Below are 14,248 nucleotides of genomic sequence, written 5' to 3' on the forward strand. Positions count from 1 at the left end.
TATATCAGGGGTTAATGGACACCCTGCAGCCAATCAGAATCGAGTATTCCCCCAGACCATGGTATAACATGTATTAGACAGCAGCTGAATCTTGAGCGAGAGATGGGGTTGACATGCAGCGAAGGTCCACTGGTGGGATCGAGCACCGCTGCAGTGAGGACATCGTACATGGGGCACACATGCGACCAACTAACTCACTGTGGGGTCCCACAAAATATATTTTCTTGCTGCTCTGACTTTTTTCCTGCTCTAAAGTACAGCCTGGAGCTGATCAAAAGACATCTTGAAATATAAAAAAATCAAGCCGCTTTCATTGCCTTTTGAGAAAGAGAGATTTCGGAGGTCTGTGAAAGGAGACACGCCTCCGCCCTCCCACTAGGGGCAGTATGTGGCTGCTGAACGTCAGTTATGAATCAGCCAATGAAAACGAAGAAAAGAGGGCGGAAGAAGAACAGGACATCCATGAACTTGTGAGCATCCCGGCTGTTGACCATGTTATCCTTAACCAGAACCGCCGGTATTCACTCTCAGGTGTGTCACCTGGTCAACACTCAGCTGTTCACAGTGACAGCGCTGAGAGTCCGGACACTGTCGAACCAGGTAGGAACAACCGACACGCTGCTAACGTTAGCTAACAGTGGCACGTAACGCTTGTTAGCTGTTACATCATATAGCATATACTCAGTATCAGTCAACTCTCATATTATCGTTTAATATTCCAGGTAAGGAGATTGTCTGACTTTACGGGGGTCCGTCCGTTTACCAAACATCCGCTGAATCCCATCTGTCATCTTCCGAACAAAGTAAGTCCCTCTTCCAGATGTAGTTAATGTTAATGTGTTTTATTTCCCCTACCAACAAAGGAGATAAAGTGACTGACAAGGAAACATGAAATGTCATTTATCAATTTCCATAATTGGCTGAGATACTTGCTAAGTGAAGTGCTAAGTGAACATAGAAATTCCATGGAATACATATCAAAGTGAAAAACTGAAAAGGGGCATTCAGGTGGATTTAGAGAATTTATAAAAACTCAGATGATCGCTATTAATGTCCTCCTTGTTTAATATCTGACCTCAGTATTTCCGTGTCAGTGGTTAGAGAGCAGAGGAGATGGTGACCGGTGGAAGAAAAGCATCCATCTAACGTCCTCCAGGCAGGAGAAAACCAGCCCTGTGCAGATAAGGTCCATCCCAGATATTTGGTTCTCTAAGCGTTCCGAGCTTGCATCGATTGTTGAAGCACATGTTGCATAACTGTATGTTTCTGTCTGACAGTGAGGCAGAATATGAGAAGCTGGCAGACGAGACACTGGATGCTCTGGCTGAGTATTTTGAAGACCTGATGGATGAAGCTTTCACTGCAGCAGACTACGATGTTGTCTTCTCTGTAAGTCTTTCTCTTTTCTGCTTACTCACACTGACACATCTTTGATTGCTTAACAGGTTTTTTTACACTCAGATAAGGATGATGGGCCACAATTGCTCATGTCACTCACCTGAGTGGAAGACTACCGGGTTGTTATTGTGGTTCTTATATTTTACACTGTATTTATGTGGTATACTGATCTAAACAACTATAAGAACAGTAGTGGGAAAAAGGGAATCCTCACATCTTTAAACCTTAAATAACTGGAAATTCTATTAAATTACTATTAATGAACAATCTATTAATTGGCTTCCCAGATTATTTGACTTATTTATCAATTCACTGATTAAATAATTAACTATCTAGCTTGTGTCTTAATTTTTAATCTGGAGGTCTTGGAACACAACCAGGGTGCTGCTCTACAGGGCTGGAGAAGAGACAGTATTATGAATCCACAGAGCCTGGAGCTCATCTGACACTGTCACTGTCACTGTAACACAACAATAATTACTCTGATCTGTCTCTGTCTCTGTTTCTCTCTCTGTCTCACTCTGTCTCTCTCTCTCTCAGTTCAGTTCAGCGGGGCTTTATTGGCATGAAATTTGCTAAAGCATCTTGTTCAAACATTCAGACATTAACAGTAACTTAACATAGACATATATACAACATCAAGATTGATGTACATCAATTGACATTTACATTAATTATATATACAGTATATCTTGTGTGTGTGTGTGTGTGTTTATGTCTGTCTCTCTCTTTATTTAATTCAATTCAATTCAATTCAATTCAAGGGGCTTTATTGCAATTAAAGTTTTAACAACAATATTGCCAAAGGATCTTGTCCAGACATTTGGACATTAGCAGTAACTTAACATAAACATATTTACAACATCAAGATCAATTTACCTCAATTTACATTTACATTAATTTTGTGTATCTGTGTGTTTCTCGGTCACTCACTGTCCCTCAGTATGGCATGTTGATATATATTGGGCAGCAAGATACGCCCTGTCTCCTTCTCCCAGGAGTATATTTGGTTTTGATTGGTCATTCACTCTTTGAAATCTGAGATTATAGAGCTGAATTTGTTCAAATAAATGTTTCTTGTTTCTTTGAATTTTTCACATTGCCTCACCTGTCGAACAGTGACCACATGTTCTGTTGGTTGTCATGATTTTTTGTGTCTTCCTGTTTGGATTGTCAGTTTGTGGTCACTGAGCCTGTACCTGGTCAGGATCTGTCTCTGCTTTAAATCTCTGACAGTAGAGAGATATTCTGCTAATTCACAATCTCTGTTTAGGGCCAGATAACATTTTAATCTACTTCAGCTCTTAGTTTCTTTCCATTGTTCCAGATAGGTTTCTTTACATTTTGTTATAATTTGCTTGACTCTGATTGATGTTTGGAGAGCAGTGTTGTTGTGAGGCTCGTCAGAGTGTGTCTGAGAGCCACAGTACCAACTGACATAGGGGACTCTTTCTGGGCTCAGCTCTTGAGTTTGGAGGGCTTTTGAGTGGAGGGTGGTTGAAGTTCAGTGTTCTCTTTTGAATGTTAATTATTAGTGGGTATCTGCCTAATTCTGCTCTACATGCATTTGTTGGTGTGTTTCTGTGTACGTGTAAAATGAGTCTGCAGAATTCTGCAAGTAAAGATTCTGTTGGATGTTTGTCCCAGTGGGTATAGCTCTGATGATTGAGTGGACTCCATACTTCACTACCGTACAGTGCAATGGGCTGGATGACACTATCAAATATTTTAAGCCAGATTTTGACTGGAATTTGGAAATTGTAAAATTTTCTCTTTATTGCATGTAGGGCTCTTCGAGCTTTTAGTGCAATCACTGCCATGTTGAAACTCCCTGATGCTGTGATGGTTATACTAAGGGAGATATAACTCATGATATGTTCAGTAACATGCTTATTTATGGTAAACTGGTGTTTGTGGACATCCGGTGATGCAAGCACGTGAGTAGCCACATTTTGTCAGAGCTCTGGCACACTTATCCTGCAACATTGGCATTTTTTTTTTCTTGGTGGCAACGGAGTGACTACTCCGGGTGATGTCCCTGGAATGATTTTTGAGCAAACCTGCGGGTAAAATGCCTACCAAACAACTTTCAGAGAAGAAAGATACGTCTGTGGCCTCCCCCCAAGACGACGATGCTATGCTAGTGGCTAATACTAACGTGGCACCTGACCCGCGTCTGACCCAAGCTCTTGAAGCGATGACAGCAAATATCGCCACTATGATGGACGGAAAATTAGAAAAGATACTGCACGATATCGCCACAAATATTTCTCAGAGTTTGAAAGAAGTTACTGACTGTGTCGGTGAGGCAGAACAAAGAATTTTAGTGGTGGAAAATGTGTCTACTGATGCTGGTCAGCGCTTACTAGCTTTGGAAAAACAACGAGGGAGCTGACCAGGCATGAAAATCACTCACCTTTAGGCGAAATTCGCCGTTTTGAAACCAAAATAGGTGACCTACGTGAATCGTGTAGATCCGATGAGAAAATATTTTTGGGGGGTATGGATGGGACATAGGTATACCAGAGAATGAACTGTGAACATGTGCGCGCCTGAGGGGAGCTCTACAACTCATTTTCAATTACCAGGAAGATGTTCAGGAAGATCAGTAAGGATCAGAGGAGACGCTGCATCTCCTGGATCTCAGCGGCTGTCCAGTTGCTCATCTTGATGTCGCAGGTGAAGTGATGGACTGACTGCTGTGATCAGCTGTTTCCTGGTTTTAAAACTCCCTGGCTGTGAGTTGCACAACAGTGCACATCATCGACACCTCCGCCCATCTCACATCGTGGCCGGCAAATCGACGGCTCGGATTTAGATAACGTTGGCAATGGAGGTGGAAATAAGTGTACTGAGGCGGCAAATTTGCGGATGAAAACAGACCCTCAAATATACCGCCCTCTGTCTAAATCCGCGGACCTAGCCGCAAAAAGGACGGCCGAATTGGCGGCTTGCTGTCCAGTTTAAAAACTGCTATTAACTATGCAAACAGGGGCAGTCATGTACTGCAGGCACACTGTCAAACAAAAGTGCACAAGAAGAAGGTGCAGGTCATAGCATCAACACACTGTAGCCAGCACCTTTCTCAAAAGCCGAGAGACAGCAGCTATTTCAAAACCCATATTCATCTTGTCAGAACACAGTCTTTAAGGGTTTGCTTTTTTCATTCTGTGGCAGATTGCACTGTTAAAGTTGTGCTGTTGCGCATTTCATGAGACAAGTTGTCAGTCTCATTTTTTGTATAGCATAATGTGACCATGTTTATTATACATTCATACTGTCTTGTAATTTTGCTTGATTTTTCTCTCAAAATGCATCAAATTGATGCCTTTAAATATGAAATATTCAAAATTTTCTTTGAGAGCGGCCAAATTCTTCTCACCTTTTTCACCCCTGCCCCATTTTCCTGCCTGGCTAACATAGTGGCTTCACGATCATGAGAATAGAGGTTGACGCAAAAACCTGATTATTGGCCTGCAAGAGAGGCTGGAGGGGACAAACCCAACAATGTTTATGGAGACTGGATTCCCCAGCTCCTAGAGCTAGATACCAAAGCGGGCCGAGTCAAGTTGGAAAGGGCGCACAGGCTTCCTGGTCCCCGGACTTCAAGATTTCCACGCGCAATATATTGAGGTCTCACAACTTCAGTGAACAGCAAAGGGTGATGGCTGCAGCTAGACGACTCAAAGACATCCGACAGGACGGAGCGAGGATTCACTTCTTCCCGGACTTTGCTGCTGCTACACAGAAAAGACGACGCAAATACGACCAGGTACGGAAGAAGCTCCAGAACATTGAGGGAGCTCATTATGCCATGATCTACCCCTTTTCCCTCAGGATTACAGTAAAAGATACAGTCAAAACTTTTCATTCTCCAGAAGAGGCCTCAGCATTTGCTGACTCTCTGTAGCTGTCCGGGAATGCGCAGGTGAGCCACTTTCTTGTGTTAATTGCCGGGCGATTCTTCTGGAGGTTTCAGAGACCATCTTTTGCCGTAACTTCCTAATATGTTCCCCCGCGGAAAGACTCTTGATTCAGACTGGGATATATCTTTCAGGAAGAAGGAAATAAATCTCAGTGGGTGTTATTGTGTATAGTCATCTAAAATTATACGGGCGGTATTTACTCACGCCGCACCTGTTAATTGCCTCCCATGTCAATTATGTGATGCTTCATGGTGTATGTTTATGTTTACTTCTATTGAATCATGAGTCTCACGAGATACTCTTAAAGATAGGTGAGAGGCAGGTCTGAACGTTTTGTTTTTTGTTTTGTGGGTTTTACTTTATTTCTGTTTTTGATATTATGATCTCTCTTACTGCCATCAGGACCAGTGCCCAACCAGTTGTGTTTTTTCTTTATTTTATATTCTTATTCTATTGGATTTCGGGTTAGGGAGTCCTCCACCTGAAAGGAGTGTTTGAACTTGCTCTCTGTGGTGTGATCTCAAGTTTTGAGGTTCTAGAATGGTTTGTGAAGGACCTACCGTTAGTCTTTGTAAATAGTTTTGTTCCAGGAATGGCCACTGTTTTGCTACATTATCAGCACGCTCAGTCCCGTTGGTATACTATTTATGCCGCGCATAGACATGCTGGATGTGGGCTATGGATAATGATAAATGTGTGGCAGTGATGAGTAGCAACAATTTAAGATATGCTGTGTACTTAATTTAACTTTGAATATGCTTAGTATTAAACTCTGCACTTGGAATTTACCGCCATCCAGTGAAGACAAAGAAGGTTCTCACCTCTCTTAAAAAGGAGGGAGTGGAAATCGCCCTCCTACAGGAAACCCATTCAAAGGATCTAGAACATCTTAAACTTAAGCGGGTCTGGGTTGGTCAGACTTTTTTCCCCTCCTATACATCAAACAACAGAGGGAGTTAGGTTAGAAGAAAAAGAGATGGTTTTGTAAAGAGGGGGAGTCCAGTGACTCTCTCACTTGCGCAGGCACATGGGGTTTTCCTTTTTTCTTTTTTCAATCACAAACAAGAATTCACAGTGAAGTAGACTGGGGACCAGAATACCATTGTTGGTAGACTGGTCACCCTCCATCCATCACCAGTGTAAAACAGCAGCTTGTAATGCTCCCCGTACGTAGCCCAGAATACCATCGTTGGTAGACTGGGCTCCTTTGTTTTGACCATCCACAACATCATGTCTCCGGTCTGCATTCCCCAGTTCAAAGGATCTCATTGAGGCCCATAGGTACCCCTGTATTTAGTTTGGCAATCCAGAGCCTTTCGGCCTGTATTCTCTGGGCTGCAGACCAGTGAGGCTGACTCTCCAAACCCGTGATACGCAAATTATCTGCGCCATGTGGCTGGAAATGATCGTATAACACTGACATCTTAGTTGTTATATTAATGTGATAAAGATGTTGTTTAAGCCGGTCCAGCAACTTATGTTGTGTTTGTCCAACATACAGTTTCTTACACATTTTGCAGTCAATAAAATAAACCACATTCTTGGACTCCAGTTGGATACTTTTCCAAACCAGGGCATCCGATGCTGTGTATTTATTTGAGGCAGTAGTCTCAGTAGGAGAAGAAGGTTTAACGAATGCGGTCAGTTTTGTAGTGTGGCGCAACATGCTGACAGGGAACTTCCCAGCACATTTTGTCTGCGCAATGATTTCAGAGTGGTGGACGGCCTGTAGCAACTTAAAGTACACTTTTTCCAACTTATCAGCACTCATATTAGGATCTGGAACAGGTGCTCGACCCTCGAGGGGAGCCACCCTGTGTCCTCTAAATCTTCTAGTCTCATACTTAGAAAGGGAAAACCAGCTGAAGAATGTCCTTCATATCAACCTATTAGTCTTCGAAATGTTGATTTTAAAATAATATCTAAAATATTAGCACGGCGCCTTGAGAAGGTTTTACCCTTCATTATCAGCACTGATCAGATAGGGTTCATTGTTGGCAGGAACTCCTGTAACAACATGAGAAGGTTGTTAAATGTAACTCAGTTGTCGCATCTGCAGAAGTTGTCCAGTATGGTGATAAGTCTAGACGCCGATAAAGCCTTCGACAGAGTCGAATGACACTTTCTTTTTTCCACCTTAAATGCCTTTGGGCTTTGGGATGCTTTCAGCAGCTGGGTTAGGTTGTTGTATAACAGACCACTGGCTGCTGTTCGGATCAGTGGTCAGCTTTCATCCTACTTTCCTTGGGGCAGGGGAACCAGGCAGGGGTTATCGCCATTGTTGTTTGCTATAGCGATCAAGCCCCTCGCAGAAGCTATAAGGAATAGCCCAGATATCACTGGAATTCCGGTTGGTGGGAAGAATCATAAAATTGCTTTATATGCTGATGATATATTGCTTTTTATAACTGACCCAACAAAATTTATACCCGCTGTTTTGGAGGCAATAGATCAATTTAGTACATTTTCAGGGTACAAAATCAATTCTTCTAACTCTGAAGTCATGCTGCTAGGCAACTCTTCTTGGCCCAGCTCTTGTCCATTTAAATTGTCACCCACAGGCTTTACTTATCTTGGGATTTCCATCACCCTATCATTAGAAGAAATGTACAAGGCCAACTTTGAACATCTGTTCAAAATGAACATTCTACCAAGACTTCTTTATCACTTTCAAATGTCATGTCATGGTCTGTAACTGCTTATCCCTTTCTGCTGATGCTCTTTGAGATCTGGTATTGCCTCTGCTGCTTGAGATATGCACAAGGCCAGGGAGTGGGCAGCACAGTGCACATTCACCATATGGGGGTTAGATCAAAGCAGTATGCCTGTGCAGCCTTTGTTTCTTCCCATCATGACTGCAGCTCCATCTGATCCCATGCTCATCACTTCCTGGATGCATTTTGCAATGCCTGCACCTGTTGTATCCAGACACTCTTTATTTGCAACAGAATGAGTGCTTGGTTGAAATGATTCAGTATCAGTGATTTGGACATATACAACAAGGCATTTGTGATTGGTGATGTCTGTAGACTCATCTGTTAGCACAGTCACAAATGGAGATTCATTCACTTTATTTTTTAGAGCTGCATGCACAGTGTCTGCTATGTATCATGAACTGTAAGAAACAGCTTTTTGCTGCAGAGGTTTGAGATCTTGGACACCAACCTCTGCCAGAAGGTTGTGTAATGACTCAAACTTGGACAGGGGGACCCCCTCCTGGGCCATCCAGTGAGTGGTTTTGAACAGCACCAGCACTGCTTTGTCCTGCTGACTGTCCACCTTCATCTGACTTGGTTCCAAGTCTTTTTGTAGAGCAGGAATACTGAGGCAGGACTGATGATCTTTGCTTAAAACATGGCGAGTGATGGTGGAATGCTGATATTTGGTGCATTTGTTTGATTTGTGCATAGTTTTGCCTGTTTTGTTATAAATAGTGCAAATGTCACAATACCCCCCTGTTCTGCCCTTGTGCATGTTTTTTAATTTTACAGAGGTCACCATGACTTCAATATATCCTGGAGGACAGTGAGTGAGTAAATCATTTTGACACCATGTTTCTGTCAATACAATTATATCACCGTCTTTGATTTCATGAATTCAGAGTTTCTGCTCTTCAGCTCAAAGGTTGAGGGGTGGAGACCTTGAATATTCCAAAAACTTATATAAAATGAACGCATAAGAAAACAATCAAAATGAACCTGTATAGTGAGACAAATATTAAAATTCAAATTAAAAAATCTTAAATATGTCCATATTGTATATAGGTCTTAAATTACATTTAGTTAGGTCTTAAATATGTACGTTCATTTACACTTCCGTCTGTGTGTTTTACTTCTTTCTGAAGTGTCCAGGTATGTAAGTGGCATTTTGCCAACAGCCTGGTTGTCTTGAACAACCAGAATTCAGTTGGTTAAAAGCTGAACCTAATAATGAATCTGAAGCGCAGTGTACGCTCTGCAGGACGACCCTAAACTTGGGCACGCGAGAAAGCGCTGCTATTAGGGGTGTCACGATTCTCCAAATCATCGAGGCTATGGCTGTTTTTTTTGTCGACAGTGTGAACGTTGTCAACGTAACTCACTAGAAATCCAAAAAACTTCCACACAGGCGACTTCAGTGACAGAGGAGGGGGTTCAAGTTCTGTCTATGGGTCCCCAGCATCTGCAGTTGCTATTGTTGTAAGAGTGGTGTAGCACATTTCAGGAATAGGGCGGTGCAGGAGGTGTGTGTGCGTAAGGTGTGAGTGGGCGAGCGAGAGTGAGGGAGCGTGCGTACGTGCTGACAGTGAATGAATGGGAGAGGAAGGAGAAGCGAAAGGAGTAGCAGGAGTAGCAACAGCAATCAAGTGTACAATACAGGCTGCAGTTTGTCTGTGAATAAAGGCGACAGCTCCTCAAGATACAGCAAAGCTCCCTGGTATTGTTTCCTGACCAGCTTAACACATGAACACGACAAACTTCAGCCCTGGAGGAAATCATCTCCCCTGTGCTTCCCGACCACGGTCTTGGAGCCGAACAAGAATGGTATAATACCATGCTGTCATTTGACTGGCTGTAGCTAACAGCTATTGGCTTAGCTAGTAGCCAAGTTAGAGGAGGTTGACTGGCAGCACTTCAACGTGTGTGGTTTTTTTCGCTTGGCAAGCCGACCGGACGTGTCATGGGGGTGTGGCAGCATCAACGATTCCATTTTTTATTCGAAGTTTGAGATTGTGACTTAATTTCTGTCGATTTCAATTCAAAATCGAAATTGTGACACCCTTAGCTGCTATCACACACTTTAGTACGCCTTTGTCACCAGTTCACAGTCCAAGTTCATCTAGTTCTGCTCGACCCCAACTCTGGGCCGCCTCTGTCGTCTCATAGTCAAGCGACATTCAAACCATCTTCGGCTCAACTCCAATACACACAGTCCAGGGTTATTATAGTTAACTAAATTAGATACAATTCCTAATTTAAAAACTAAACTAAAACTACTTAATCACTTGTTAAACTAATTAAAACTAAACTGACTAAGCCTAACCCAAACTAAAAAAGTGAATTAAAGTAAAAAACTGTGATAACCCTGACACTCACTCACTCACTCCATTCTTCATTGTTTGAGTTGCTCTGTGAATGGCAATAAATGTGGATATTTTTAAAAGTAAATCCAGGACTGCATGTTTCCATACTTTTTTGTACTTCTTGAAGGTCTTCAATTTAGTTAAAAATGGTCTTAAAGTATTACATTTTGAATTGTTCAAACCTGCAGAAATCTTGTATAAAGGCCTGGTGGTAGTTTGTCATTTAAAAAGTCGGCCCCCAGACAAAGCTAGGGAAACTCTCTGGTACGGGGTGTAGGGCTTGAGTAAAGTGCTGTGAAGGCTGTGAAAAGAGACGTTCATATTTCATTTTTGGAAACATCCACATGGTCATTAAATGCAATGTAGGATTAACCCTGTTTTTATATTTAATGAATAAATGGCTGTAACTTTCTTAGGAATGGTCGGATGTACATAGATAAAAGTCTAAAATAAGTACACCTTTTTGAATAAAATTACACTTGCTGAGGTTCTGTCTGAGTTCACAGTAACAGAACACCACCTAATTCAGACTTGCATTTGCCACTCAGTGTGCTTGTGGAAGTGTTTGGCCATGTTGTTATGATAGATAATCAGGGGTTCCTACCTTGGCTGTCAGTTTGTATTTAAAATCCAAAAAATTTCACTATGAGATTGACCTGTGGCGCTATTCTATGGCAATTACAATGTAATGTTGAAAAAGAAAAGTCAGAAGAGTGACCCTGAAAAGACAGTAACAACATCAAAACATCCGAGAAGCACTTTGTGAAGTATTTTGGGCTCCTCACCATTGCAGCCTTTGGCTTAATCCATATGTTCAGACTTCATATCTCATCCAGTCCACAAGGTGGGGAACTTGGCAACATGTATGGCAACAGGAAGTCATTTTTTTACCAGAATGAAAATAATTTAAAAAAATCATATCTCCATTAGTTCTCACTGTATTGCAACCACATTTTGGTTTTGTGTAATACTAATGTAGTTCTGTCACAACGAGAAGTTATTTGGTCAAGAATAAAAGATCTTGTTAGATACAGCTTCAGAACTAAATCCACTTTTTGGATTCTTTTGACTGTAGATCTTCCCAAAAAGGATTATTTTAATTTCCTTGAAACATATGTATGTGAACGTGTTGATATTCCTTACAGACATATAAGATGTTGTATTACTCCTTCATTGTTTATGATTTTTTGAAGTAAGTCAGTGTTTTGTTACATCAGTTTGTAGTTCGACTGTGTTGACTTCAAGTTTTGAAGTTTTTTCTATCTGATACCTACTGAGCCTCTCTGAGCATTGACAGATTGAATGTAATACAAATAATATGGAATGAAATTGGAATGGGATTAAAGACGATGTAGGTTAACAGCACAACTGTAGACCTTTTTTCAATACCATGGTTCATTAAATTCTTAGTGAAAATCAATCCTTCAGAGGATCCACTAATGGACATACCACTACTGTGTGTGTCCCTACAAGCTGATGCTATTTGAGTGTGTCATCTCCAGTTCTGATTGACATGTCACGGGTAGGGTTGGGAACCCAAAGTTGGTTCCAAGTTGGAACCAAGTGCTTAATACCAAGAACTGGCTACCTGTTGATAAACAATAATTTCCATTCTGCTTATCGGTCACTAAACATGATATAAATGTGAATTAATGTTGTGCACTCACTGCCACCAAATGCACTTAAGTCACAGCTCTTCCTGTCTCTGTTCCATGTGATCGACTCAACACTGTTTGGTTTCCTTTTTCATCCCTCTGTCTCTTCTGTAACATCTTCCTCCTCCCTGTTAGTGGTCCATGAGAGTATAATTAACAAGTGTGTGTGTGTGTGTGTGTGTGTGTGTGTGTGTGTGTGTGTGTGTGTGTGTGCGCGCATGCGTGTGTGCATGCATGCGTGTGTGTTTGTGTGCGCGCATGTGTGTGTGTGCATTGGACAGTGTTCCAATCTTGGCAACTGACCCCCTTTTTCATCTGGCTGCAGTGACATATGGGGCCATAAACAACACACACACGTTGTGTGTTGTGATCACAACATTGTAACTTCCTGTAGAGACTGTTTTTGGATGGTTGTGTTGAAAGCAATGCTAAAACCACAAAGGATCCCTTTTTATGCTTGGGGAGTTTGTCATGTGATCTATTTGATCACCTGGCAACGTAACATTTTTATTTTTGTTCCGTTTAGGTTTATGCTTCAGATGGTTTATTACATTTGTATCCCAAGAAATGTGTTCACGTGTGTTTTGTGTGTCGTTGGTTGATGTACAGAGTGGTGTGCTGACAGTGAAGGTGGGTGGGGACCATGGCACTTATGTCATCAACAAACAGACTCCAAACAAACAGATCTGGCTGTCCTCTCCTACAAGGTGAGATTAGAGACTCACACCACACCTGACTTCACACTGTGATGGTTTTGAGTAAAGAAACAGACAGCCACGTTTTATTCGCACACATCACATCATCTGAGAGTGTTTGTCAGGCACCTCTACAAGTGCCTCTACAAAAGTCACATCTGTCTGCAGCTGTCTGTCTTTGTTCCTCTGCAGTGAGGCAGCCCTCTTCTGCTGTTGTTACACACAGAGCTGTTCACGCTGCAGCAGAGTGCTGCAGAGCAGGGATGTTTTAAGCTTACATTGACTGGTTTATGGGAAACAATAAGCAGAGTAAAAGGAAGTGCACTAAAAAAAAACTTCTGAGATAGATTAATACATATCGTTTTTCTGTTTTTGCAGTGGGCCAAAGCGCTACAGCTGGACAGGTGAACGCTGGGTGTACACTCATGATGGCATAAGCCTCCATCAGCTGCTTTCTGAGGAGTTTTCCATTATCTTTAATAAAAACATTGACCTTTTTGACTTAGCCTATTCCTGAGTCCCCACACCTACTGATGACCTGCCTGCGATGTGACTCATGAAACAACTATAGAGAATATGGGAGACAAAGACACATACTCATGACCTTTAAGAGAGCAGTTGTATATAATGTCACTGTGTGTGAGCTGGTCTGTTATCTGTACATTCTGCAGTAATATATTGTACATTTGTATTTTCTCATTTATTATGTATAAATAAAAAAGAAGAAAAGATGTTGATGTGGATTTCAGCCACATTGAGTCTCCTGTTGTCATTGCAGTAAGCATTTTCACATACCTAGCAGCTGAAGCTATTGGTTACCAGCAACTAAATAGTTCTGAAAAATATCTTACCCCAACAACACTGGCATTTCTGACATAGGGGTAGAGTTAACCCTTACCCTAACCTAACCCTTTTGTACAGCATTTTCTACATTTTGAGATTTTGGTCAGTGGACAATAGTTCACTGTTTTGTTTGAATTGTATGTATGTAATATTGTAAATTACTATGTTGAATATTAAACATATATTGTCCCATCATTAGGCAGGTCACAGGTAAAATAGGATTGGAAAAATACCTGTGATACACTTGAAATAAGGTCCAAATGTGATCTTGAGGGGCTTAGGCCCTACCCAGATGAATGATCTACCCTTTTTGATAAAAGGGTTCTTCCAGGGTTATTTGTAAGACTGATTTTTGACTTTGCATCCAAAGAACCCTCTTTTGAAGAAAGAGTTCTTCATGGCATCGGAATTAAAAGATCCCTGACCTCAAATATTTACCCATTTCGTAAAATGGTACGTTTAATATGTAGATGAAAGATTTGGGTTTTGTGTACAAGCTTAACCTGTTAAGGATTACCTTTCCAATGTAGGAACACCCTTCACTAACAGGGGGCGCTCCAAAACTTTGTAAAAACTCTTAACAGTGTATACTCATGCCACATACTGTTGGAAAGCTGAGACTATCTGATTATTTTAAGCCCAAACACAAAGGAAAAAAGTTATTTCTAG

The 14,248-nt window shown here is 41.5% G+C and overlaps 1 protein-coding gene across 1 annotated transcript; it reads left to right on the plus strand.

Moving 5' to 3' along the window:
- Window positions 1-407: 407 nt before the first annotated feature.
- On the plus strand, window positions 408-13,467 carry fxn (frataxin). Its single transcript, XM_037097990.1, has 6 exons — window positions 408-600; window positions 723-803; window positions 1,095-1,186; window positions 1,278-1,389; window positions 12,651-12,748; window positions 13,115-13,467. Exons 1-6 carry the CDS (start codon window positions 493-495, stop codon window positions 13,251-13,253), a joined length of 630 nt encoding a protein of 209 aa, XP_036953885.1. The 5' UTR covers window positions 408-492; the 3' UTR covers window positions 13,254-13,467.
- The last annotated feature ends 781 nt before the right edge of the window (window positions 13,468-14,248 follow it).

The sequence above is a fragment of the Acanthopagrus latus genome, chromosome 5 (assembly GCF_904848185.1).
Source record: "Acanthopagrus latus isolate v.2019 chromosome 5, fAcaLat1.1, whole genome shotgun sequence".
NCBI classification, from domain to species: Eukaryota; Metazoa; Chordata; class Actinopteri; order Spariformes; family Sparidae; genus Acanthopagrus; species Acanthopagrus latus.